Source organism: Capra hircus, chromosome 3 (assembly GCF_001704415.2).
Source record: "Capra hircus breed San Clemente chromosome 3, ASM170441v1, whole genome shotgun sequence".
Taxonomy (NCBI): Eukaryota; Metazoa; Chordata; class Mammalia; order Artiodactyla; family Bovidae; genus Capra; species Capra hircus.
This window is the reverse complement of record NC_030810.1, coordinates 111877875-111904884: the sequence shown is the minus strand read 5'-3', so window position 1 is coordinate 111904884 and position 27010 is coordinate 111877875. Positions and strand designations below refer to the sequence as shown.

Genomic DNA, 27010 nt, shown 5'->3' with positions numbered 1-27010 from the left:
AAACCTTTGTAACTTATAAATTGACACACAACAAAGATATTAAGGATTAGTTCTTTACAGATGTTTTTCAGTCTTGCCTAACGGATTACAGTTTACAAGCTAGCACTAATTTCATTCACTCATATAAACACACAGCTTTGTTTTGTTGTTGCATTTTAGGTATGCTATTAATAGCTCATTAGCTAGTTTGTTGGCATGCTAATTTAGGTACATCATTAATATCCAGAGTCCTTAAATAATTATGGAAAAACAGATATGTATCTTTTTCCCTTGGTGGTTACTGATGGCAAAAAACCCAAGAGTCTCATAAGTCATTTCTTCACCTTGTTAAGAGGTTAAATAAAAGATTTTTAATAGCAGTTTTGCAAAACCTTTAGTGCTTCCATTTATTTCAAGGGCTGTCTTCCACTTCTCTTAAAAGGAAAATTAACCCAAATTCATTTTAATGTAAAAGCTAATAGATTTCATTGTGTGTGCGCGCGTGCAAAGTCATTTCAGTCATGTCCAACTCTTTGCAACCCTATGGACTGTAGCCCACTAGGCTCCTCTGTCGACAGGATTCTCCAGGCAAAAATGCTGGAGTGGGTTGCCATGACCCCACCTCCAGTGGATCTTCCCGACCCAGGGATCAAACCTGTATCTCTTATGTCTCTTGAGAGGTGGGTTCTTTACCACTAGTGCCACCTGGCAAGCCCAACAGATTCTATTGAAAGTGAAAAAGTGAAAGTGAAGTCACTCAGTCGTGTCCGACTCTTTGTGACCCCGTGGACTGTAGCCCACCAAGCTCCTCCGTCCATGGGATTCTCCAGGCAAGAATACTGGAGTGGGTTGCCATTTCCTTCTCCAGGGAATCTTCTTGACCCAGGGATCGAACCCGGGTCTCCCTGGGTTGCAGGCAGGCAGGGTTGCACTGCAGGCAGAAGCTTAAACTCTGAGCCACCAAGGAAGCCCAATAGATTCTATTAGGCAAATAGAAACCAAAACTATAATGAGATACCACCTCATACCCGTAAGGATAGCGGCCTTCAAAAACAAAACAAAGTATTGACAAGGGCACAGAGAAGTTGGCATCCTTGTGTACTGCTTGTGGGGTTGTAAAATGGTACAGCCTCTGTGGAAAGTAGGAAGTTCCTGAAGAAAATTAAATATAGAATTACCATATTATCCAGCAGTTCCATTTTTGGGTATATATCTAAAACAAAAATTAAAAGCAGGGTCTTGATATGTTTATTAGTACAGCCATGTTCTTGGTGGCATTATTCACCATGGCTGAAATGAGGAAGCAGCCCATAAGTCCATGGACAAATGATGACTAGATAAGCAAAATGTGGTATATCTATACATACAATGGGATATTACTTGGCTGTAAAAAGAAAGAAAATTCTAACACATGCTACAACATGAGTGAACTTAGGACATTATGTTAAGTGAAATAAGCCAGCCATAAAAAGACAAATACTGTGATTCTACTTATATGAGTTACTTATCAGAGTCACAATCACAGAGACAGGAAGTAGAATGGTAGTTGTCAGGGGCTGGAGAAATGGGAGAATGGGCAGTTACTGTTTAATTAAGACAGAGTCTCACTTTTACAAGATGATGAGTTCCGGAGATGGATAATGCTGATGGTTGCACACATTAGGAATGTACTTAATACCGCTGAACTATACACTTAAAATGATTAAGAGGTAAATTTTATGGTAAATGTATTTTACTACAATTTTTTGATAAAATAAAAGTTAACAGAGTCAATATAGCTTTTTTCAGGGAGATAGAGGAAGCTTAGTCACAACTCAATAAAGTTGAGACTATCTAAGATAAAGAGTCTTTATCAGTGAACCAGAATGCAGAATTCAGAAATGCATATAAGTGTGGGAACATACTATATTAAAAAAATAACATTCCAGTTCAGTGGTAAATGAATGGATTAGTTAATCAAAAATATTGTTATATTGACATATGTCTAGAAGAAAACAAAGTAAAATCTTTATCTTATATCATATATAAAAATAAAACCGAAATGTTATGAAATAAAATATAAGAATCTGAAGGAGATAAGCATATTCATTTAATCCTCAAATGGGAAAGGCCTTTAAATAAGGGCCTTTATCTTAAGGGAAGTAAAATCTTAAAGGAAGTATGTGAAAAAAAATGTAAAAATCTTAAAGGAAGTACAAGAAATCTTGAACCTCTTTAAAGGCAGACTATATTATAAATGAAACCAAAAGACAGTTGGTAACCATGGAGAAAAATACACTGCAAATGTATTTGCACTTCTTCACATAATAATCTAGTGTCTCCATTATTCCCATCTCCTGCTACTGTCCCATTTCGCTGCTTCCCTCTACAGCAAAGCTGCTTGGACAAGTCTAGGGCCCTGTCTCCAACCTCCCATTCTCTGTTCAACCCTCTGTCCCCCGCTCTACTGAAATCGCTCCTGTCGAAGGGCACCAGTGATGACCATTTCGCCACGTACGACAGTCATTTTTCAGCCCTTCTCATCTGTTTAGCAGCATTTGACATTATTGGCCACTTCCTCTTTTTGTTGACACGTCATCACTTGGCTTTTTTGAAACCCACTCGCATGGCGTTACTCCTACCTATTTGGCTTCCCTGGTGGCTCAGACGGTAAAGATTTTGCCTCAAATGAGGGAGACCCAGGTTCGATCCCTGGGTCAGGAAGATCCCCTGGAGAAGGGAATGGCAACCCACTCCAGTACTCTTGCATGGAGAATCTCATGGACAGAGGAGCTTGGCCGGCTACAGTCCATGGGGTCGCAAAGAGTTGGACATGACTGAGTAACTAACATACACACACATTGGGGAGATGCAGCTTCCCAGGTTGCACTGGCAGTAAATAATCTGCCCGCCAACACAGGATACGCAAGAGACCTGGGTTTGATCCGTGGGTCGGGAAGATCCCCTGGAATAGAAATGGCACGCCACTCCAGTATTCTTGCCTGGAAAGTTCCATGGACAGAAGAGCTCGGCAGGCTACGGTACATAGGGCCACAAAGAGCTGGATATGCCTTAGCACAGCACATGTGACTTAATTTTAAAGTAGAGATCGAAACAACCAAAAAGACATCTTTTGTTTGTCCCACATGACGTGTTTGTTTATTTAAAGCGACATTTGGTCATCACATGGCAACAATCATGCTGAACTGAATATGGTTTTTTCCCTTTAGATAGAGCCTGAATTCTCATCACTTTCATTTCCTTACCTGCTTGACCACTCTTACCATACTCTGTCTTACCTGCGGTGTCTTAAAACGTCTAAGAAACTGGACATTTATGAGTGGGAGTGAAGTTGCAGAATTGATGTGTAGTCAGACTACACCCAGAGTTTCTCAAGTTCCTCAAACAGGCCACCAGTCACCGTGTTCTTCTCTGGCTATATTAGTTACTCATCAAACTCAAAGTCCCACTGAATTCTTTGTTATCTAAAGACTAAATGGTAGGGACTTTCCTGGTAGTCCAGTGGCTAAGACTCCATGCTCCCAATGCAGGGGGCCTGGGAGGGACCTAGATCCCATATGCCACAACAAAGGCCCAATGCTGCCAAATAAACAATTTTTTTTTTTTTTAAAGACTAAATTGTGTGGGACTTCCCGGTGGTTTAAGAATCCACCTGGCAATGCAAGGGATGCAGATCTGATCCCTGGTTGAGGACTAAGATCCCACATGCCCTGGAGCTACTGAACCCACATGCTCTGGAACCTGCCTGCCACAGCTAGAGAGTCCAGGTACTGCAACAAAAGATCCTGCATGACATAACGAAGATCCTGCATGCTGCAGCTAAGAACCAACACAGTCAAATAAATAAATAATTTTTTTTTTAAAGAGAAACACTAGGGACTTCCCTGGTGGTCCAGTGGTAAAGAATACGCCTGCCAATGCAGGGGACACAGATTCAATCCCTGGTCCAGGAAGATTTCACATGCTTTGGGACAACTAAGCCCAGCCACCACAACTACTGAGCCTGCACACTCTAAAACCCATACTACACAATGAGAGAAGGCAACCGCAACAAGAAGCCTACGCACAGCAACTAAAGCATAGCCCTACTCGAGGCAACTAGAGAAAGCCCAAGTGCAGCAACAAAGACCCAACACAGCCAAAAGTAAGAATTTTTAAGAAGGCTAAATTGGGAAGTTCACTTCCAACAACTTGTATAATAACAAAAATGGGAAGAAAGGGAGAGAGGAATAAAATGGTTACTTAGACAAACACCTAAAACAAACAAATAGAAAATACGCTAAGTTACAACAGCCCTCACTTCTGTAATTGGTTAAGAAGCCATAATTGACATCTCTGAACCACTTCCACTACTCATTTCATATTTCCCACGTCTTCAGCCAGAACTTCAGATAGTCAGGGTTGTTCACGTGGGAGAATGATCAAAGCTTCCATTGCCGAGGAAGGTCTGTGCTGCCTTTTCTTTTTTCCCTTCGGTTGCTATGTTAACCTTTACTACTAGGCAAGGAAGTGCCCCCAGAGACTCTCCTGGGTTCCAGAAATGCTCTCCTCTCATTGTATAGCAGCATCCCAATCTCCCTTAGGGAATCAGGATCAATCACACCAGCCAGCCAAGTAATCACTTTTTTTCTTTGCTTCTTGATTCAGTGATATAGAGACCCCCAAATGACTAGGTGGCAGATTCTGCTAATTCAGGGGAACCATAGTGTCTAATGGTAGAAGCATTCTCATTTTGGAGCCCAAGTTCTCCAAACCAGCAGAGCTCAAAGTTTCTAGGAAAAACAAAAATTCTGTAAATGGATTATTAGGTATAATAGTGAAAGAGCCACCCCCACTTTCAGCCCCTGATGCTGGAACCCTTATATTCTGGTCATGAGGGAGACAACATCATGTAATCATCCCTGATTCAAAGCTTATATCACATCTTGTAAGACAGAACTTCGTGCTTTCAGAGAATTGTCTCCCAATTGTTGCTGTGACTCTTCAGTAAAGCATTCCACATTTAAAATAAGCATCTGCTTTCAGATGGATTACATGGAGAGATCACTTAATTTTTTTTTCTTAAAGAATAGGTTTATTGACAATGATTTCATAAATATTCTAAAGAAAATTTCAAAATTTCTAAACTTAAAATGTTTAAAATCTATTTTCATTGGCAAAATATCCCTTAACAAAATAAAGAATAGGTTGCTACAAATGAATGTCACATTTAAAATTTGCTTTAACATTTTTGCAAAGTTCTTAAAAAAATTTACAATGTGTGATTTTTCTTCTCTTGGATACAGTAAATAAATCAATACTCAGTTTTTATTTCAACTATGAGACATATTTCACAAATAGATCATCTAGCTGCTGTGAACCTGACAATCAAGTGAGTCAGTAGTATAATACCCGACATACGTAAACGGAACCAACTCATTTTGGTATTTTTTAGTCATAGCAATTGAAGTAGTCAAAATGCAAAACTTGTGATGGCTGCCCAAGTCACCCCAGAGCATATGATACAGTGTGAGAAAATGTTTGCATCGGTTTTTAAGTTCATCTGTGTACTTCAGGTATCTGAAATTAAAAAAGGGATTCTTGTATATTTTGATAAAAATGTACTTTAGTATTTCATAACATTAATATTTATTGCTTTATATGAATACTGTATTGAAAGCCCAAGCATTCAGTTTACACAGAGAAATTATACAATTATATACCGCTTCACAAAGGTAGTGAACACATTACATTCTACAAAATCTACTTTACAGAAATTTAAAAATTCTAAATATCAAAAGGTACAGCTGAAGAAACAGGTATAAATTTGGCAGCCAGTAATTTAGACAGGGTAAGTTGCAGCTTGCACATGACTTTTAAATATGTGAATTTGAAAATATTGAGTTTAAGAGTAACCATTGTGCTTTGTGTTGATCTGAAAAATATAACACTGGCTGTCGAAGAAGCATGTTCAAAAATATTTAATTCACTTCAAAATGTCATACAAATTATGGTGGCTTCTATGCACCCCTAAAGCTTCAGTCATTTAGCTCCGGTACATTACTAAAGTAATATATTAATTTCTCCAGTACAGTGGTGTTTCATACCATTGACATTTGTATACTCTAGAATAATTTAGAAAGAAATGTGTAATATTGACAATGTTCAGAAAAGCAAGCAAAAAGTAAAGGAACCAGCCTGGTTCTTCTGAGATGGTCTCATGTCAGCTTTATAAGCATTCATTCTACAAAATAGTAAGCTAATGTTTGAACACAATTTCCAAGATAAAGCACATTTGCTCATAAATAATGAAGTTTTTTTCTCAGGCACCTCAGAAGTATTCAAAAGAATTTAGTTTGAACAGATCTCTTGGAATGTGTTTAACCTGGTATTTCAACAGACTTAAGATTTCCAGGGTTTCACAGGGGCCAGATTTTATCTGAATTACTCAGAAGAGAAAGAAACTGTCACTTAATTTAATGAGCACAAGTACATTTCCTTTGCTATGAAGTAAGTTCCTTGATTGGACACAATGCTATGGGGAATGCCCTAACTATGAATAAGGCATATCTGTGAATCTACCAACGCTGGTGCTGGCATTTTGAGCAAAGAAGGCAAATTCATGCCCAAAATGTGCCTGTTTCAGTAAAGATAAATCTACGCCCTCTCCACGAAGAAAGAAATCCAATACAATTAACTTGACATCAAATGTCTGGCTGATCCCCACAAGAAATAGTACATGTCAGGGACTCAGTATTGGCCTCTACTATTGAGATATTAGGCACTCAACTTTGAAGTCATCTGGAAGACTTTAAGTTCTATTTATCTTTCTAGTCCTGAAGCCCTCCTAATATTCACCATGTAATTTAGTGTATACTTCTGTTAGAAAAATGGAATTAACAAATATGACTATTAATTATTGGATCACCAGGAAAGTCCTGGTATAACTTCTTAAGAATGCGGCTGCCTGTGCAGGGGACATGGGTTAGATCCTTGGTCCAGGAAGGTCTCTCATGCCTCGGGGCAGCTAAGCCAGTGCACTACAACTGCTGAGTCTTGGAGCGTGCCAGCCGCAACTACTGAGCCTGGGTGCTGCAACTACTGAGCCTGGTGCTGCAACTCCCGAAGCCTGCATGCTCTAGAGCCCGCGCTTTGCAACAGGAGAAGCCATGCCAATGAAAAACCAGTGCACCACAAAGCACAATATCCTCCCTAACCCCACCATGGCTAGAGAAAGCCCCTGCCACAACAAAGACAGAGCGCAGCCAAAAATAAATACATAAGTTATACCAATGTTTCAGTAAGATTACAAGTTCGGGGATCAAAAGTACAACATGCCGATAGGAGCTAATAATACTGTATCATGTACCTGAATGTTGCTAAGAGAGTAGATCTTAAATTTCTCAACATAAAAAAGAATTGGTAATTACATGATGAAGAATCCCAGCAGCTCGCTTCGGTCGTGTCCGACTCTGTGCGACCCCATAGACGGCAGCCCACCAGGCTCCCCTGTCCCTGGGATTCTCCAGGCAAGAACACTGGAGTGGATTGCCACCTCCTTCTCCAATGCAAGAAAGTGAAAAGTGAAAGTGAAGATGCTCATTCGTGTCAGACTCTTAGCGACCCCATGGACTGCAGCCCACTAGGCTCCTCCATCCATGGGATTTTCCAGGCAAGAGTACTGGAGTGGGCTGCCATTGCCTTCTCCTCAGCAGCATATAGTAGTAGCTAATACTATGGTGGTAGTCACTTTGTGATTTATAAATGTGTCTAATCATCATGCTGTATACCTTAAAATAACACAATATTATGTATCAATAAAGCTTGGTGGTGGGATGGGTTATACTAAAATCTATGTTATATATTCCTTCCCAGAAGTTAGTTTGTTGTTGTTTGGGTTTTGTTTTGTTTTGTTTTGTTTTTTACAAATATTCACTTATTTATTTGGCTTCACTGGGTCTCAGTTGCAGCATGCAGGAGCATTAGTTGCAGCCTGTGAGATCTAATTCCCTGACCAATGATAGAACCTGGGTCCCCCTGAATTGGGAGAGTAAAATCTTAGCCACTAAACCACCAGGGAAGTTCCAGAAGACAGTTTTGATGTATTGAGATAAATGGAACATGAATGTTTGCAAAGTTCTTGTGAGAAATTAGATGAAGAGCAGAGAGTATCTTGTCCATTGAGCCAGGCTCCGTGAGACTATGGAGTTTTTGTTGGCTCTCCTCCCTCCTGGTTAGGGACACACAAGAAGTGAAAGAGATCAGAACATCTTCTCCTCAGGAAGCATCACCCAGTGTGGATGAAGCTACATGTGTGGTCTCCCCAACAAAAGCAGGGTGTCTAGGTCTTAGCAGATGTGTGCATACACAGTGAGAGAGAGAAGTCTTAGAAGCTGAAGTGATGTGTGTGAATGTTCTTTAACATTGCTTTAGGGTAGAATAAAAATTCAGCAGAATCTCTGATTCGCTTAAATCTTTCTGCTTATTCTAAAAGAACCAAAAATTAGGAATTGTCTAAAGAAGGAACTCATCCCTGTTTTGGGGAAGATTTAAAACAGAGATCAAACCAGTCCTGCTTTAATTCCTGCTGTGGCTCTCTGTGACCTGGGACAAATCACCTGACTGCAGAACCTTGAGCTTTGTTAAGTTAATATCTATCCTATGGTGCATTTAAAAGAAGAAATTGAAAATATAAACAATACCACTAAGTACTTGGCATGGAGTAGAAGCTCCACCCACGTTAGTTCCTAGTCATCCATCCTCTTCCTCCTTTCTCTTCCTCTGTTCAGCGAAGCAAGTGGGGGATCTCTCACCCAATGCACACTCAGGCAAGAGGGCCTAACTCGCCCACAGGTTAGATCTCTGTCTATGGCTGTCTGCTTTACAATTCAGACATCGTCACAACACAGACATGATCCTGCCAAGGCTTTCCTTTCCGGGCAGTAAGTGTGGCTTCCAGGGGAGCCCCCACTGTTTATCCTGTGGTCTCGCTCTGAGTGTCCCGCCCTAACTTACAGCTTGGCAGCAAGGTTCAGGGGGCTCTTTTAGAGAGAAAGGGGTTGGAGGCAGGAGGAAGACGAATTCCTGAATCTTCCAGCTGGTGCTGGGCATGGCTTTTCAAAACCTTAGAGCAATAGTTCCCAAACCCCTCAGACCCAGTGTCCCTTTTATTACCCAGAAATGATATATGTATATAATAGAAACTGTAAACATAATTTTAGAAGGTAAATATAATACTCTAACCATAATATAAAGGTGAAATAAAAAATAATTTATAATAGTATTATAAATATTTTAATATGTAATATTCAGACCTAACTAGACTGGAAGCATATAATGTAGTAGTCAGAGACCTGAACCTACATGCAGAATCACTGCGAATACAACAGCAACAAATGCCAACTGGTGGGTGTGCAGAAGTTTCAGTGACTCAGATCCCATGAGCAGCACTGGGTATCAGTGACTCAGATCCCATGAGCAGCACTGTTGGTGATGACATAGATTTCTGAAATGGTAAGCAATTCATGGTAAAGTTCTGAACAAAACAAACTGTAAATCCCCTCAACCTACACCTTAGTTGCGTTTCTGGGAAATTCAATATTTAAAATGGTGCAAAAAGTATTTTGTGTTTATATGTAAAATCAGGTTGGATTCTAGGTGCACTCAAATTGTAACAGGTTTTTCCCATTAATATCCAATGTTATTTTTACTTACTTTTTAAATAATCTTACTTATTCCCTTATTTTGGGTTGTGCTGGGTCTTCACTGATGCCAGGGCTTTCTCTGATCGTGGCGCGAGGGGCCGACTGTTCGTTGCAGTGCGCAGGCCTCTCACTGCAGAGGCTTCTCTTGCTGCAGAGCACAGGCTCTGGGCGCGCAGCCTTTAGAAGTTGCAGCTCGTGGGCTCTGGAGTGCGGGCTCGGTAGTTGTGGCGCACAGGCTTAATTACTCCCTAGTACGTGGAATCTTCCCAGACCAGGCAGGGACCAAACCCCTGCCCCCTGCGTTGGTAGGCGGATGCTTACACACTATACCACCAGAGGAGTCCTCAGTGATATTTTTAAAGGACATGTGGGATGTGGGACCATTTTATCTTGTGCAGCACTATCCTGGTTATTACAGGTTACTATCCAGGTTATAACATCTTTTGCTCTTGAGCACTCAAAACCACGAAATCCTACCCATCCCCGCCCCACCCCCAATATAGCATGATAATCGGAAAATACCCCCAAGGATTTCCAGAACACCCTCTAGAGGGCAGTACATCCTCCTGCTGATAACTCCGCAAGCCATCCTCCTGTTGGCTTGCGGAGTAAGTGAGACCTAGCGCCCTCCAGTACTCTTGCCTGGAAAATCCCATGGGCGGAGGAGCCTGGTAGGCTGCAGTCCATGGGCTCGCTAAGAGTCGGACACGACTGAGCGACCTCACTTTCACTTTTCACTTTCATGCATTGGAGAAGGAAATGGCAACCCACTCCAGTGTTCTTGCCTGGAGAATCCCAGGGACAGGGGAGCCTGGTGGGCTGCTGTCTCTGGGGTCACACAGAGTCGGACACGACTGAAGCGACTTAGCAGTAGCAGCAGCGCCCTCCCAGGAGTTACAGTCTGGTTTCATTTCATAATGCCCACGTCTATTTGCCTTTTAAAAAATATATGTATTTATTTTTGGCTTCAACGGGTCTTAGTTGTGGCATGGCATTGGGGCTCTAGTTGCAGCTCATAGGCTCAGATGCCCTGAAGCATGTGGGATCTTAGTTCCCTGACCAGGGATTGAACCCGTGTCTCTTGCATTGAAGGGCAGATTCTCAACCACTGGAACACCAGGGAGGTCCCTTCTATTCACCTTTGTATCCTAATGTGAGTCTGTTGACCTTTCCTCCTTTCTGAGCATTCATATCAGCCCTGCCTCCCAAGTTCTGAGCCCCACTTCTCTTTTCATTTCACTTCAAACAACCTTTAATTCCAGAGAGCCTTTCCCTGTGTTCCTTGGAATACCAGGAGAGGCAGCTGGATGAGATCAAGCCAGTGATAGAACTTTGGGAGGAGTTTGGCAGAACAATCAGGTAAAGCCAGAGCTGGTGGTTCTCAAGAAATATGAGGGACTGAGAGGGTCTAGATCTTATGTGGGCTGTGAAGGACCAAGTAGGTATGCCTAGGCTCAGCTAGGGGCAACTTGGCCCTCTCTACCCTCTGTATTAGGCTAGACAACATCCTAAATAACCAAGGCCTCTACCCTTCACTCACCTTTATCAAGGTGGTATGAAGAACACAGATTTTGGAGACAGACTACCTGAGTTCTGATTGTAACTCTCTTATTCACTTGCTTTGGAAAGGTTATTTAATTTCTCTGGGTCTCAGTTTCCTTGTGTGTAAAAGAGAATAATATGTCATAGGGCTGTAAGAATTAGATGGATTTACATATGTGGCTTCCCTGGTACCTCAGTGGTTAAAGCACCTGCCTGCAATGCAGGAGACCCAGGTTCGATCCCTGGGTTGGGAAGATCCCCTGGAGAAGGAAATGGCAGCCCACTCCAGTATTCTTGCTTGGAGAATCCCACGGATGGAGGAGCCTGGTGGGCTACAGTCCATGGGGTCACAAAGAGTTGGACACGACTGAGTGACTTCACTTCACTTCACATATGTAAAAGTACTTGGAGTAGGGTCTTGCACAGAGTATTTTCCAAATATAGATATTACTATTGTCATCACCATTCATGCCCTGAAGCATAAAGCTATGGAGTTCCCAACTTGGGGGTTGAACATCCCTGAAGACACTACGAAGAAACCTATGTTAACAGAACATTATGTGTAGGTAAGAATACTCAGATGATCTAGGAAGAAGGCTCTCTCGCTTCATTCTTAAAGATCTAGGTGGTCAGGGACTAAGAAAGGCCTACTTGTAGTAGCAGTAGTAATAGTCTAACAAGGGGAGACTAAAATGCTTAGCAGGAGGGAGGGTTGTCAGTGTCACCCCAACCCAGTGCCTGGAGGAGGGAAGTAGTCCAAGGGGGAATGCAGAAGCATTTCCTGAAGCCTTGTGAACAGGTTGACTTTCTGTCCATCTGTGGATTGTGACTTTCTGCCTTTGCAGATCTGGAGTCAGGACTGCCACCCAAACAGCCAGAATGGAAGGTACCAGTGATGTCCGTCTCAACAAACTACCTGACCCCCAAAGCCTCCATTTTCAGAGGCACGGAGAGCAGGGGATTAACACTGGAAGTCAGCAGCTCACTGGAGAGTGATTCCAGTGAGGACCAGTTCTCAGGCATGAGGGCAGCAGGAACAAAGAAGCTGCCAGGAGCCACCCCCACTGAAAACAACTCCAGAAATAGAGAAAACTCAGCAAGGACAAGAAGGGCAGACAGAGAGAGGCAGAGGTGGACAGGAAGGAACTTCCAAAAAGGACAATAGAACAGGAGTTCCTTGTAACAATAAACAACGGAAGAGATCAAAATAGGAAAGCTGGCTCTATACTGGGGCAAGTTCAAGGAGGGAAGAGTCCTACCCAGCAATGACACCAAGTCCCTGAAAATTGGTTGTCCAGGGAAGCAGAATTCTTTTCCCTTTGGTTACCCGAGTTTCTCCCAAGACTTTCACCTCAAGTTTGGGCTTTGGGAACACATCTCCAAGTAGCCCTTGCTCAGATCTCCAGCCTTCCACTTTTGTCAGAGCTCGACTCCCAGCTCCCACTCCTACACAACTGAAAAAACACTGAGTTTTCAGTGATACAGGCATGATAGCTGCATTTGCTTTCCTCCTTGACTGCTTCTAATGCGCGTGCTGTCTACCTAACCACTTATTATAAAAGCATTCACCAATCCCTCAAAGAACTTGCAGGTTTTGCTCCACGAAACAAAGCTCTCAGGAATAATTCCTCAGTGATTAGTACTGAAGGATCATGTTTCCAGTAGTAGGAATTAGAGGGCAGAGACGGAATTCTAGGGCCCCAAGAAGGAGTTACAGATATGTCAGAGAGGAGAGGCTCAATCTGAGTGCTCCATGGTGGAAGTAAGTAGCCTGGGCAGATAGAAGGCACTTTTCAGAATTTTTACGGGAACTGCCACTTGTTTAGCAAAAGCTGCCTAAACCTTTCTTTCCAGTTTGAACTATCTTTCCCAAAGCAACAGATTATGTTCTGCTACCATGCCCTTTCTTTAAAACATGCATGAGGACTTCCCTAGTGGTCCAGTGGTTGGGAATCCACCTGCCAATGCAGGGGACACAGGTTCGATTCCTGGTCCAGGAAGATTCCACATGTCACAGGGCAACTAAGCCCATGAGCCACAGTGCCACCGCTCTAGAGCTCACGTGCCAGCGCTACTGCCTAGAGCCTGTTCTCCACAACAAGAGAAGCCACACGATGAGAAGCCCACGCCCCACACCTAGAGAGCAGCCCCCACTCGCCTCAGCTACAGGAAGCCCGAGCGCAGCAACAAAGACCTGGCACAGCCAAAAATAAATTAATATTAAAAATTAAAAAAAAAACATTCATGAGGGCAAGTGTAATACTCTGGAGCAGGCAGTGGTGAAGGGGGAAAAAAATCATTTCAGCACCATGCTCCAGATCAGTGTGGTAAAAAAACAAACCAGCAGATATCCTCCAAGCAGCGAGCCTACAGGAGAGCGCCAGTGCCAGAGAACGCCAGCACTGCTCAGCAGCGGTCAACTCTACTTTCCACCTGGGCTTCCCAGGTGGCACAGTGATGAAGAATCCAGCTGCCAATGCAGGAGACAAAGAGATGCAGGTCAGGAGGATCCTTGATCCCTCGGTCGGGAAGATCCCCTGGAATAGGAAATGGCAACCAACTCCAGCATTCCTGCCTGGAAAACTCCATGGACAGAGGAGCCTGGCAGGCTACAGTCCATGGGGTCACACAGTCAGACACAACTGGGTGACTAAGCACAGCAGACAGTCGACTCTCGGAAGTCTGTGTCACCAGGAACAGGAAACACCTGTTTTACTTCAGTGTCCACAGGGGAAGACCGAGGTGCAGAATGTTCGATCCCCATCTTGTGTCCATGAAACAAAACAGGAAGTCCTCCTGTTTTACAAGGACATACTGGACACACACTGGGTGCGACAATGAGGTCATTCTTTTATTTGCCCCTGCTGCTGCTAAGTCGCTTCAGTCGTGTCCGACGCTAGGTGACCCCATAGACGGCAGCCCACCTGAGTCCTGGACTAAAAGCCACCATCACTGCTATACTGCACTCAGAGCAGATTTCAAATGTAAAATGGGTTGTTGTGAAAGGGTTAGTCACTCAGTTGTGTCTGACTCTTTGTGAGCCCATGGACTGTAGCCCACTAGGCTCCTCTGTGCATGGGATTCTCTAGGCAAGAATACTGGAGTTCGTCGCCATTCCTTTCTCCAAGGGATCTCCCTGACCCAGGATCGAACCCGGGTCTCCTGCATTGCAGGCAGATAGATTCCTTCCCATCTGAGCCACTAGGGAAGCTCAAAATGAGTTGTTAGGTACGGATAAACTTTGGGATATAGGTTGCCTTCCAGGGATACTGTTCCTTGCTTCCTACTCAGAGCTGTGCATGGTTTCAACCTCTGTATTCTTTTTATTTTTGGCTGTTCCAGGTCTTAGCTGCAGCATTCAGGACCTTTAATTACAGCATGTGGGATCTAGTTCCCTGCCCAGGAATCAAACCCAGGCCCCCTGCGTTGAAAGCTCAGAGTCTTAGCCACTGAGCCACCGGGGAAGTCCCTCAACTTCTATATTCTTAAATCAATACTAAGAAGTGAGGAGAGTGGGAGAGAGAAAGTGTTCCTTGTTTGATCTTTAGGCATTCGTCTTCCAGTTACAATATATAGAGTTCCTTTCTCAGCAATGTAAGCCATCATTTTATTCATAGATTAACATCTTCAGGGTGAGAGTGTGGCTCTCTATTGACCCAGACTCATCTACTTCTTCTCCTAAGTTTGATAAAACAGTGGGAGGAGAGAAGGGACAGTTAGCACAGGTCATTCGGGGATAGGGAGCAAGGAAGATGGGGTTTCTTTCCAGAGGCAGATCTGCCAAGCATACACTGAGCTGGAAGGGGAAAGAGAAGGAGGCAAGCACCCTTGCAGGTGCACTGCGGAGGTGGCAACAGCAGCAGATAAAGGCAGTGTGGGTGGTGAATCAAGGTGAGGACAAGGTCAGGGAAAGAAGGTAGGAGGGGGCTTCAGTCTGCAAATTCTCAGCCAGCGTCTGTTTCCTGAGCCACCGTGGCATCTGTGCAGTTCTCTACCACCTCCCTGAGGCCAGCTCAGACTTACATTCATATTCCTCCAGAGAAAAATATAGAAGTAGAGGTCAAACGGCTCCACTTGAGGGTTTTTTTTTATTGTTTTCATAATTATTACACATGCTAAAATCACATAGAATGGTTATTCCAACTCTGCTCTGACTCCACCATGAGGCAGGTGGGAACTATAGGGGTCACTTGATTTGTGTGGCCTCTGAGAGTATCTAGACGTGAGGGGTTAAAGGTAGGCAGGTTAGCAAAGACCCAAGAATCCTTTACATAGTACACAAGCGGTAACTTGTATCTTTAGGGATCTCCTCCTCCTTCATTTTTCTTTCCTTCCCGAATCTTCCGATTTCCCTGCCTGTGGCCCCTGGGACCTCTTCCACGTCTGCCCCTTACGGTTCTCGACTAACATGATGAAGGAAATTGTTCCTTGTCCCAGTCTCCCATCCTTGGAACTAATCTACTCAGCATGCACTAACATGGGAACAGCCTGATTTAGGTCTGCCTAGGGGAAAGGGAGGCTCCAGTTCCCACTGTGGCTTAGCGCATAGGAGAGGAGTTGAGGTGCTGATGAGAAGGATGTGAATGAAGGGGAAAAGACATTAACTGAAGTGAAACGTTTGTAACCAGTGGAACAGTGTATATGCCCCGCCATTGGGCACCCTACTCTGAAGGCATTCCCCTCCCTCCCACATTATCAGGGCTCTCTCTCAACCTGAAATCCTCTTGCTCTTCAACCTTGTAGGGAAGGCATAGGTAGTGATCAAGATACTGGCTGTATCTCCAGGAGAAAATGGTCCACCCTTAGACAAGTGGCTGCCTACTAAATTCTTCATCTTGCCCATGTTCCTTGTGCCTCTACAACAACAACAGCTTGACGGGCTGGAATAAATAATGTATAAGGGTTGAACTTGCCTCTGTGAGAGGCTAGAGGAACAAAGAGACAAAGACACACGGAGTCAGAGCTGTGGAAAAGGAGAGGGAAGGGAGCAGAGCGCAAGGAGAGGGCAAGGCTGGTTATTCAGGAGCTGGGGTCCTTTTTCCTTTTCTGGAATCGCCGGAACTTGCCCTGAATAGCAAGGGCAGCCTTCTCTGTTTCAGGTGCCGTCAGATCAATGTCAATCTCCTCCTCCTCATCCTCAGTCTTCTTGGCACTGCCAGCTTTCCCTGCAGACAGTTGAGAGCTTCATTAATGAGGAAAGGGCCCCAGCCCTTTTCCCCAGGCCCAAAATACAGTGGTTAAAGTCCACTTTCTGCTTAGACTGTGTGAGTCTGCAACCTTTGCTAGGACACAGAATGTCTAATAATCTCCTAGGAGCTTGAGTCAGGGTGCCTGGGCTGAGCACTAGTTATAGTAATTACTCAGGAGCTTTGCAACGCTTAAACCAAGATGACAAACGTCTTCTGTCATCACTTATCCCTAAATGCTGTCTTTGTGGCCCAGTGGTAAAGAATCCGCCTGCCAATGTAGGAGATGCCAGTTTGATCCCTGGGTTGGGAAGATCCCCTGGAGAAGGAAATGGCAACCCAATCCAATATTCTTGCCTGGGAAATCCCATGGACAGAGGACCCTGGTTACAGTCCATGGCGTCGCAAAGTGTCAGACACGACTTACCGACTAAACAACAATTCAGAGTACCAGAGCACACTCTCTTTCCCCAGCTTCCTCTCAAGTTCTGATTGAGACAGAGTCTGGGCTTATTTGATGAGTTTCTTCCTATGACTGTGCGCCTATTTCCAAGCACTCCAGAACCAGTTTCTAAAATCAAAGAGTAAATACTGGTAGGTTTACTTCTTAGGAAAAAAGTAGAAGGAAGCCTATAGATATAGTGGTCCTAAACTAGTGCTTTGTTTCACTTATCACATTCTTATTCCTGTTACATCTGACTTTAGGAGCTTCCAGATTTACAGCTCTACTTATTTTCATGTCCTTATATTTACCTGCTCTACAAACTTCCTAGCCCATCCCCACTCACCCTTTTCCTCAGGGCCAGGTGCCTGGTTGGTTGCTGGGGATGTTTTGGTGTTAAGCTGGAAAAGAAAAATCAGAATATTAGATATTAATGGAAGTATTAAGGTACCATCCCCTTAGAATCACCATCATAATTTTCAAGTCCTCCCATTACCAAGTACATCTCTTAGCCTTTTGAAGAAGTGAGTCTTGAGATCAGAGAGAGGGAGAAAAGTCATCAAAAATTATTCAAAAAGTATTTGTTGCTAAGGAAATTGTAGAGGACAAAAGAGGAAAAACCTGCCCTCTTTGAGTTCGCATTCTAGGATTTAGATAGACAAATGAATAAACAAAACTATTACTATGTTATTATGGACTTCCTACTGGTACAGTGATTAAGAATCTGAGTTGGGGGGGAAGCAGGTGAGATTCCTGGTCAGGGAGCTAGGATCCCACATGCCTTGTGGCCAAAAAAGAAAAAACAGAACATAAACAACAGAAGCAATATTGTAACAAAGTCAATAAAGACTTTAGAAATGGTCCACATCAAAAAAAATCTTTTAGAAAATTATTATTATGGTAAACGGTGAGGAGCGCTATAGACCAAAGACAGGAAAGGGAAGCAGTAAACGCCAGGTGGGAATGGAGAAACACAGCTGTGCACAGAGTGGTCAGGAGAACGCTCTCTGAAAGGCGGCATCTGAGCCGAGAGCTGACGGAGGCAAGGGAGGAAGGCCTGCGGACGGAGGGCAAGGGCTTTCAAGGGGTGGAAGTGCTAGGGGAAGCACACTGACGGAAACCGCCCACCCTGGCCAGGCACCACAGTAACCGTGCGTGGGAGTTATTTTATGACAGGAGGTCCCAACAAAGAACACGGAACTAACAAGCCACCACCAACCGGAAGAGTTCAGTAAAGGTCAAAGGGAGACGCCATGTGTCCTTCCACCTCCCAGAATCCTTCTCGCTGGCATCCATCTTGGCTCAGCAATGCGTGTCCCACCAGGAAGGACCCTGAGTCAGAATGATTGGCCAAAGACAACCTGGAAACTAATGCCATCACCATAAAACCTGAGACTGGGAGCCACGTGGCAGAGCAGTTCTCCTGGGTTCCCTTCCCCCACTGCTCTCTGTCCAGGTTCCCTTTCCAATAAAGCCTCTTGTTTCATCAGCTCATGTGTCTCCTCAGACAATTAATTTCTGAGTGTTAGACAAGAGCCCACTCTCAGGCCCTGAAACAGCAGTGGCACTAACCTGTTTGAGGAACAGCGAGGAGCCAATGTACCTGGAGGGGAGAGGAGGAAGAAGGAGGAACAACAGATGGAGATGAGATCAGAAACACCTGGGAGTGCCGGCAGACCACGCTGGGCCTGGGAAGTCATTTTAAGGAGCTTGACTTGTACCATAAGAGGGAGGAGAAGCCGTGGCAGACTCATGTCAATGTACGGCAAAACCAATACAGTACTGCAAAGCAAAATAAAGTAAAAATAAAAATTAAAAAAAAAAAGGGAGGAGAAGCCATTAGAGACCTTCAATTTGCACATAAGGGGCACTCGGCAGGAAGCAGAAAGATCTGCTAAGCGGTTATTGCAGAAGACCCGGCAGGAGATAATGGCTGCTTGGATCAACAAGGTGGCGGTGAGAGTGGTGCGCTCAGTCGCCCATTGTGTCTGACTCTTTGCCACCCTGTGGACTGTAGCCTGCCAGGCTCCTGTGTCCCGGCAAAAACCCTGGCGTGGGTTCCATATCCTACTCCAGGGGGTCTTCCAAACCCAGGGATCAAACCTGCTTCTTACATAGTGGCTGGCAGCTTCTTTACCACTAGCGCCACCTGGGAAGCCTGTGGAAGCGGTGAGTAGTAGCTCAACTCTGGTATTCGGTTGTGTCTCAGTACCCACAAGGGATGAGTTCCAGGACCACTGAGGATACAAAAGCCCATGGATGCGCACGTCTGTATAAAATGGCGTAATGTTTGCATATAACCCATGCACACCCTTCCACATATTTTAAATCATCTCTAGATTGCTTATAATATCTAATACAATGTAAATGTTCTATAAATAGTTGCTGGCTTGCAGCAAATTCAAGTTTTGCTTTTGGGAATTTTCTGGAATTTTTATAAAAATATTTTCAATCCTCAGTTGATTGAATCCACAGGCGTGGAACCCTCAGACACTATTTTTGAGCTACGACTAAAGTGACTGGTTGATTGGATAAGTGGCACTGTGAGACAGGAGTCAGGGATGACTCCACAGTTTTAGGGCTGAGGAAATGAAAAACAATGGAATTGCCATTTTCTGAAATGAAGAAGACAGCAGGGAGAGCAGGTATTAGGGAAAATATCCAGGGATTTATTTTTGGACAAGTTTGAGATGCCTATGGAAGGATCCAGCATTTGCTTTGATACACTGTTGAATATTCAAATGAGTTAAAGAGAAGGTCTTGGCCCAGAGATAGAAATTACACAAAATTAACATGTGTTTGGTATTTAAGCCATGAGACTGAGTAAGATCACCAAGGAATAAAGAAGAGAACAGGGTCAAATCCTGGGGTGTTCCAGTGATTAGAAGGTATAGAAGTGACAAAATGTCAATTAAAAAAAAAAATGGAGAAGCCAGGAGAAAAGCCAGGAGACTGTAGTACTTGAGAAGCACACAGAGAAACTGTCTCATGGAGACGAGAGTGATTGTGTCAAATTCTGCACGTAGGCCTAGTAAAATAAGGATCAAGAACTGACCACTGGGTTTTGCTACGGGGAGATCACTGGGGACAGTGACAAGAGAAGTTACAGTCGAGGAAGGGAGGAAAAATCTGATAGTAGTGTGTTCCTAAGAGAAAAGGAGGACAGGCATTAAAGCTGCAGATACAGAAGGAGTTCCAAAGAAATAAGAATGGGGGCTGTGGCTTGAGGGGAACATGGGGTCATAAGAAGATTTTAAGACAGCAGAAGTTACAGAATATTTGTGCTTTGTGGAAACAGTCCAGTAAAGAAGGAAAAACTGTAGGAGAGAAAGAGGTTCATTGCTGGAGCAGGAGAAAGGGGGAAAGATTCAGCACATGAGTAGAGGGGTAGCCTTGAATAGGAGCCAAGAACAGATTATCCAGAGTAACTGGAGGAGAAGCAGAGCCACAAGAACCCAGATACAGCAGGGGCGAACATTTGCAAGATCTCTTCTAATTGCTTCTGTATCTGAAGTAAAATAGGTAACAAGGTGATCCTTCAAGAGGCAAGAAGAGGTACTGAAGGAGGAGGGCAGAGAAGAAGGGATGAAATACTCACCTAGGAGAGGAGGAAAGTGAGTAGATTAGGAAACAGTAGCAAGATTTCTGGGAAGCATTAAGACTCCTCACAAGGCCAAGTTCATGAACACGAAGTGAGACTTGTCAATTCGTATGTGTGCTTCTTGCCAGCCTCTCTGCTCAGATGGAGAGTTAGATGTAACATAATAGTAACTCCCCTTCCTCAGAATCTTATCAATAAAACTGCTTCATCTGCTCATTCCTCAGGCTCAAGGTACAATTCATCTTGAAACAGTCACTCCTGTAGGCTTCTGGGTCCCCTTAGAGCTTGTTTATTTCACAATTTTGAGTACTTTATTTTCAAAATACAGAAACTGGTACTTTCTAAAATATTTTCTCATCTCATCCTTGGGAGAGCTCAATGGAGTATAAAATATTATCCCTCATTTTACAGATGCAAATCGTTGTTAAATGACTGCCAGATATAAGGGTTCTACTTTAGGAAGCTATAGAATCCAGCTTATGTTATGCTGTTATTCAGTTGCTAAGCTGTGTCTGACTCCTTGCAATCCTATGAACTGCAGCATGCCAGGTTTCCTGGTCCTTCACCATCTCCCAGAGTTTGCTCAAACTCATGTCTGTTGAATCAGTTATACTATCCAACCATCTCATCCTCTGTCGCCTCCTCCTCCTGCCCTCAATCTTTCCCGGTATCAGGGTCTTTTCCAATGAGTAGGCTCTTCGCATCAGGTGGCCAAAGTATCAGAGCTTCAGCTTCAGCATCAGTCCTTCCAATGAATAATCAGGGTTGATTTCCATTAGGATTGACTGGTTTGATCTTCAAGAATCTTCTCCACCACCAGTTTCAAAGCATCAATTCTGTAGATTATGCTGTTTCCACCATAGTTTTATCAATACTTATCATGGACTTATATTTGAGTTTAGCACTGTTCTATACATGAAAAGGGTATAGAAGAAACACAAGATTCATTCATTCAACAAATAGATCACTGCCCAGTATATGTCAATTATTGTTCTAGATATTAGGGATACAGAAATGAGCAAAATTATTAATAAGTCCCTGAACTCATTAAACAATTATGCCAGTTAGTGACAAGCGCCAAGAAGGAAAATAAAGCAGAGTAGTCTAGGAAGGCCTCTCTGATGAGTGACATAGAGGTTTGAATGACATATAAGAGCCAGTCAGGTGAATATCTAAAAGAGCCTTGGGGGCAGATGAAGCATCAAGTGGAAAGTCACTGAGGCAGATTTTGTGCCTAGTGCGTTCAGGGAAAGAGAAAAAATCAGCACGTCTGGATTTGAGTGAGAAAGGCAGAGGGTATAGGAAATGAAGGTGGGTAGGTGCTAGAATATGAATGTCTTTGGACCAGGGGAAAGGTAGATTTCCCCCTCTTTTTTCTCACTCATTTAGTTTTGGCCGCCCTCGGTCTTCACGCAGTGTGTGGGCTTTCTGCAGCTGTGGCAAGCAGGGACTGCTCTCTCGCTGCAGTGCATGGGCCGCTCATGGCGGTGGCATCTCTTGTCGCAGAGCACATTCTTTGGAGTGTGCAGTCTCAGCAGCCCCGCAGCATGCGGAATCTTCCCAGACCAGGGACTGAACCCATGTCCCCGGCACTGGCAAGCGGATTCCCGACCACTGGACCACCAGGGAAGTCCTGGATTTTTTCTGAGTTGATGAAAAGACATCACAAGGTTTGATGCTGAAGGAAACATGGTCTGACGTGTTTTTAAAGGATCACTGACTGTGGGGTGGAGAACAGATTAGAGAGACACAAGAAAGAAAGAGGGGAAACAATTGCAAGGATCTTACAGGTCAGATCGTGGGTGTTTGGACTAGGGTGGTAGTGAGAGAGGTGATAAGCTTGAGACAATTTTCATGGTAGAATAAGTTGGATTTGTTGATGGATGTGTGAATAAAGATGGCTCTTTCAAAGACTTTTGCTTCAAAGAGACCCAGAGAAATTGGACAGTAGCTGAGACAGGATGTGGGGTCATGGGAATGATTTAGTAGAGAAGGAAAACCTGACGGTGCAGAAGACAGAAGTCATAAGTACTAGAGTGATCTTGAACAGGCAAAACTAAATTGATCTAGAGCACAAGTAAATAGGTTGGCCTTAAACAGAGCTATGGACAGTTTATCCACAATATAGGAATGAAGACACAGAATAGGGGTATAGATGGCAGTAAGGTGGCAAGAGTAACGGGAATGTATGAAAGTTCTCTTCTATTTTCTCAGTGACGCAAGCACACTCGTCAGCTAAGAATGAAGGAGGAGCAGAAAGTATTTAAGATTAGAGGAGAGAGGTGACTGAGTGAAATAGTCATTGAACAAAGCTAAGAGAGTGAACGACTGGGGAGATGTGGCAGGACGACCAGGCAGCCCGCAGGGCTCACTTGAAGTTAATGGGCATAGATTTAAAGTAAAACCAGTCAAGATAGTGTCCCTATCTTCCAGGCTGATGAGCAAATAGGACATGTTCCCAAATACTTCTCAAGCAATTATTATGTGCCAAATCCTATCCCATACCATCCTCTGAAGTCTCTGAGATGTCATCCTGTTTTATAGGTGAGAAAACAGGCTTAGAGACACTAAAGATTTTGCCCAAGTTCAAGCCACACTACCAGAAAACAGTGAAACTGGCTCTGGGACCCAGGCAGACTGACTCCACACTCTTAACCACCGTACGACGTCCACAAGATCGAATACTGTCACACGTTGACAGAAATATGCCAATATATTAACAATTACTGAGGCTAGGTGGAAAGGATATGGATGTGCATTAAACAATTCTTTCAACTCTGAAAAACTTCTCTAATAAAAAGATAGAGGGAAATAAGAAAATAACACTTGGGGATTTCCTTGGTGGTAAAGAATCTGCCTTGCAGTGCAGGGGGTACAGGTTTAATCCCTGGTCGGGGACCTAAGATTCTACACGACATGGAATAACTAGGCCCACAAGCCACAGCTTCCAAGCCCACATGCTCCTTGCATCACAACAAAGATCCCGAGTGCCACAACTAGAACTCAAGGAAGTCAAATAAATAAATGGTTTTTAAAATAGAAAATAAGGTAAAACAAAAATTATGATTATAAAACACTGATGCTGTACTGTATTTGATAGGGAAAGTGTCTTTAAAAGTAAATTACAGATTTAAGAATTCTTAGGTAAATGGACAATCCCATCCTTTTGGATATTAAAAAGTGGGGCCAAACTAAGATTGCTTTATTGACCATATGTGATTTTATTTATTTACTTATTTGGCTCCATCAGGTCTTCATTGCAGCATGTGTGGTCTTTCGTTGAGGTACACAGGCTCTAGCAGTGCCTACTCAGGGACTCCACAGCGAGAGGGCTTCAGCAGTTGTGGCGTGCTGATTTAGTTTCTCCCAGGCATGTGGGATCTTAGTCTCCAGACCAAGGACTGAATGAACCCATGTCCCCTGCACTGCAAGGCACTTTCTTAACCACTGAACCACCAGGGTTAAGATGGGATTTTCAAAGGATATACTGGTCACATCTACACTGCTTTTTCAAGTCTTGTGATTTATTTGTGCTTTGATGGCATCACTGACTCGATGGACGTGAGTCTGAGTGAACTCTGGGAGTTGGTGATGGACAAGGAGGCCTGGCGTGCTGCGGTTCATGGGATTGTAAAGAGTCGGACACGACTGAGCGACTGAACTGAACTGAACTGAACATCTTGCAAAGTACTGGAGATAGCAGACAGTTATAAGATAACTATCTAATTTTTAAATTATTTTTAAAATTTTATGTAAGTATAGTTGATTTACAATGTGTTAATTTTTGCTCTAATGTTTTTGAAAGGAGATTATAAGTTGATATGGTCCAATTTTTATAAAAGTTATAAATTGTTTATCCATGTATATGTACATTTTTATTTAAAAATCTGAAAGAACATGCACAAAATTGTTCCCCAAACCCTATAGAATTCCTCCTTGGCCCCCTTTGACAAAAGGAAAGAAAAGGTTTCACAAGAGGAAGGGCTATTCCTGAGACTCTTGGGAGACTGGCCACTCAATACTCTTTCTTTTCCCATGGTCTTCCTGTCTTTCTACAGGAAAATTTTTCTCACACAATCAATATAATGATCCAGTAGTTAGCTAGGTGACATTTTGCATGATGCCACAGTGTCATCACAAGAGGTCTATCCACACTGCAAAAGCATGACATGGATGGGGTGTTTAGTAATAGGATAACATTCAATAGTTCAGACAAGAGGGTCACAGGTGTAGAGGCAAGTTCTGTAGTCCCATGATCTCTGACTTCAAATCCTACCTTCTCTATTACCAGCAAATCCCCAAATCTGATCCTTGCTTTAACTATTATCCCTCCCTTCCTCCCTCCCCCTCTCTCTCTAAGCCCATTCCCTTAATCTACCAATTCTTTTCTCTCTTCCCTCCCCTTTGGAGGAAAATCTGGACTCCGATTCTAAATAGCTCCCTTCGAGTAGCTGTCTCTTCCTCTACATTCCCTCCCGTATCAGCTAACCTTGAGAATCCACTAAGCAGGAGTGTATCGGGACTGAACCACACAGGCCACCCCTCTCCCTCCGCCTGGCCAGCTGTTGCCTTCCTGAGTCTCTCCTGAGATTACTGACCCTGGAATGGAGCCATGGCACAGCAGCTGTCTGGTCACCCAGGGCTTCTCAGCTCTATTTGACTTAAATTTATGAAAGGTCACTAGGGAGAGCAGAAAAGGGTTCTAAAAAGAAGAAAACTCCTATACAATCCTCCTTGAAATGTCTCTCATACCTTCTAAAATGTAATATGTTAGAGCTTCAACTTGCCCCTCCTCCCTGCACCCTCTGCAGCCAGTTCTCAAAATAGCTGCTCCAAACACTCTGGGTTTCTGGATTTAGTGGTTAGTGATTTGGTGCAGTGTGGGGGTTGGGGCAGTTAAATCACAAGTTGTCAGCTCCCACCCTCTACATCATACTCAGCCCTTTACTGGTCTCTGGTCCCTGCCCTAACCCTCCTGTGTATCTCCTAGGAACTCAGCAATTTTAGGTGAATAAAGATCCTTTAGTGCATCTATCTGGAAGCCATCAGATTAACCATATTTTAGGCAAACCAAGGGGGCATGGAGGTCCACTCGATGTGAATCACATGCTCTATGAGCGTCTCTCACAAAACTTCACACCTGCAGAGGATCGAGTCTAACCCACAAGAGCTGTGACAGGTGAGCATCTGTTTCTCAGCTGCGCTCTCTCTCAGCCTCTCATTCTGGCCTGGCATGGATTACTAACTTTCAGGTGCTCTTCTACTTCTTTCAATACTGAGCTCTTCCGACCTCAGAAATAATGACAGTTAAATTGCTTAGCAAATCCTTCCATGTCCTTGTAGAACCCATCTCGGGGAACTGGAGGGAATCAAAAGACTTTAGAATCCCACGCTACCTCATCTTCTCTCCCAACCTCATCTTAAGGCTTCCCTGGTGGTTCAGATGGTAAAGGACCTGCCTGCAATGCAGGAGACCCAAGTTTGATCCCTCAGTTGGTAAGATACCCTGGAGAAGGGAATGGCAACCTACTCCAGTATTCTTACCTGGGAAATCCCATGGACAGAGGACCCTGGTGGGCTACAGTCCATGGTGTCACGAAGAGTCAAACACGACTGAGCAACCTTCACTTCACTAGCTCATCTTATTAAAAATCATATATATATATATATATATATAATACTTTGTATCAGTCACTTTTCTAAGTACCTTAACACGTTGAATTCTTACAATATAACACATTGAATTCTTACCCTATAAGATAGGTAACATTACTAGTCTCACTTTACAGATAAGAAAACTAAGATCCAGAAGAGGTTAATTAACTTACCCAGGTGTTCCAGCCGGTTTTAGAAAATGCAGAGGAACCAGAGATCAAAATGCCAACATCTGCTGGATCATGGAAAAAGCAAGAGAGTTCCAGAAAAACATCTATTTCTGCTTTATTGACTATGCCAAAGCCTTTGACTCTGTGGATCACAATAAACTGGAAAATTCTTCAAGAGATGGGAATACCAGATCACCTGACCTGCCTCTTGAGAAACCTATATGCAGGTCAGGAAGCAACAGTTAGAACTGGACATGGAACAACAGACTGGTTCCAAATAGGAAAAGGAGTATGTCAAGGCTGTACATTGTCACCCTGCTTATTTAACTTATATGCAGAGTGCATCATGGGAGACGCTGGGCTGGAAGAAGCACAATCTGGAATCAAGATTGCTGGGAGAAATATCAATAACCTCAGATATGCAGATGACACCACCTTTATGGCAGAAAGTGAAGAGGACCTAAAAAGCCTCTTGATGAAAGTGAAAGAGGAGAGTGAAAGAGTTGGCTTAAAGCTCAACATTCAGAAAACGAAGATCATGGCATCTGGTCCCATCACTTCATGGGAAATAGACGGGGAAACAGTGTCAGACTTTATTTTGGGGGGCTCCAGAATCACTGCAGATGGTGACTGCAGCCATGGAATTAAAAGACACTTGCTCCTTGGAAGGAAAGTTATGACCAACCTAGATAGCATATTGAAAAGCAGAGATATTACTTTGCCAACAAAGGTCCTTCTAGTCAACGCTATGG

The 27010-nt window shown here is 43.5% G+C and overlaps 1 protein-coding gene and 1 non-coding gene across 3 annotated transcripts in view; one reads left to right on the top strand and one right to left on the bottom strand.

The window, feature by feature from the left end:
- TRNAC-GCA lies at positions 11387–11458 on the top strand. The gene has a single exon. It is a non-coding gene; the product is annotated as a tRNA-Cys (tRNA).
- The window catches only part of PCP4L1 (Purkinje cell protein 4 like 1), a 39283-nt gene continuing 27549 nt past the window's right edge, over positions 15277–27010 (bottom strand). The window contains exons 2-3 of one of the 2 annotated variants that reach the window (XM_018046413.1): positions 17179–17233; positions 15277–16369 (exon numbers count right to left, since the gene is read on the bottom strand). In XM_018046413.1, the coding sequence (XP_017901902.1) occupies positions 16224–16369; positions 17179–17233 (201 nt within the window). In that variant the 3' untranslated portion in view covers positions 15277–16223. The remainder of the gene's footprint in view (positions 16370–17178; positions 17234–27010) is intronic. The other variant, XM_018046412.1, reaches the window with a different exon arrangement.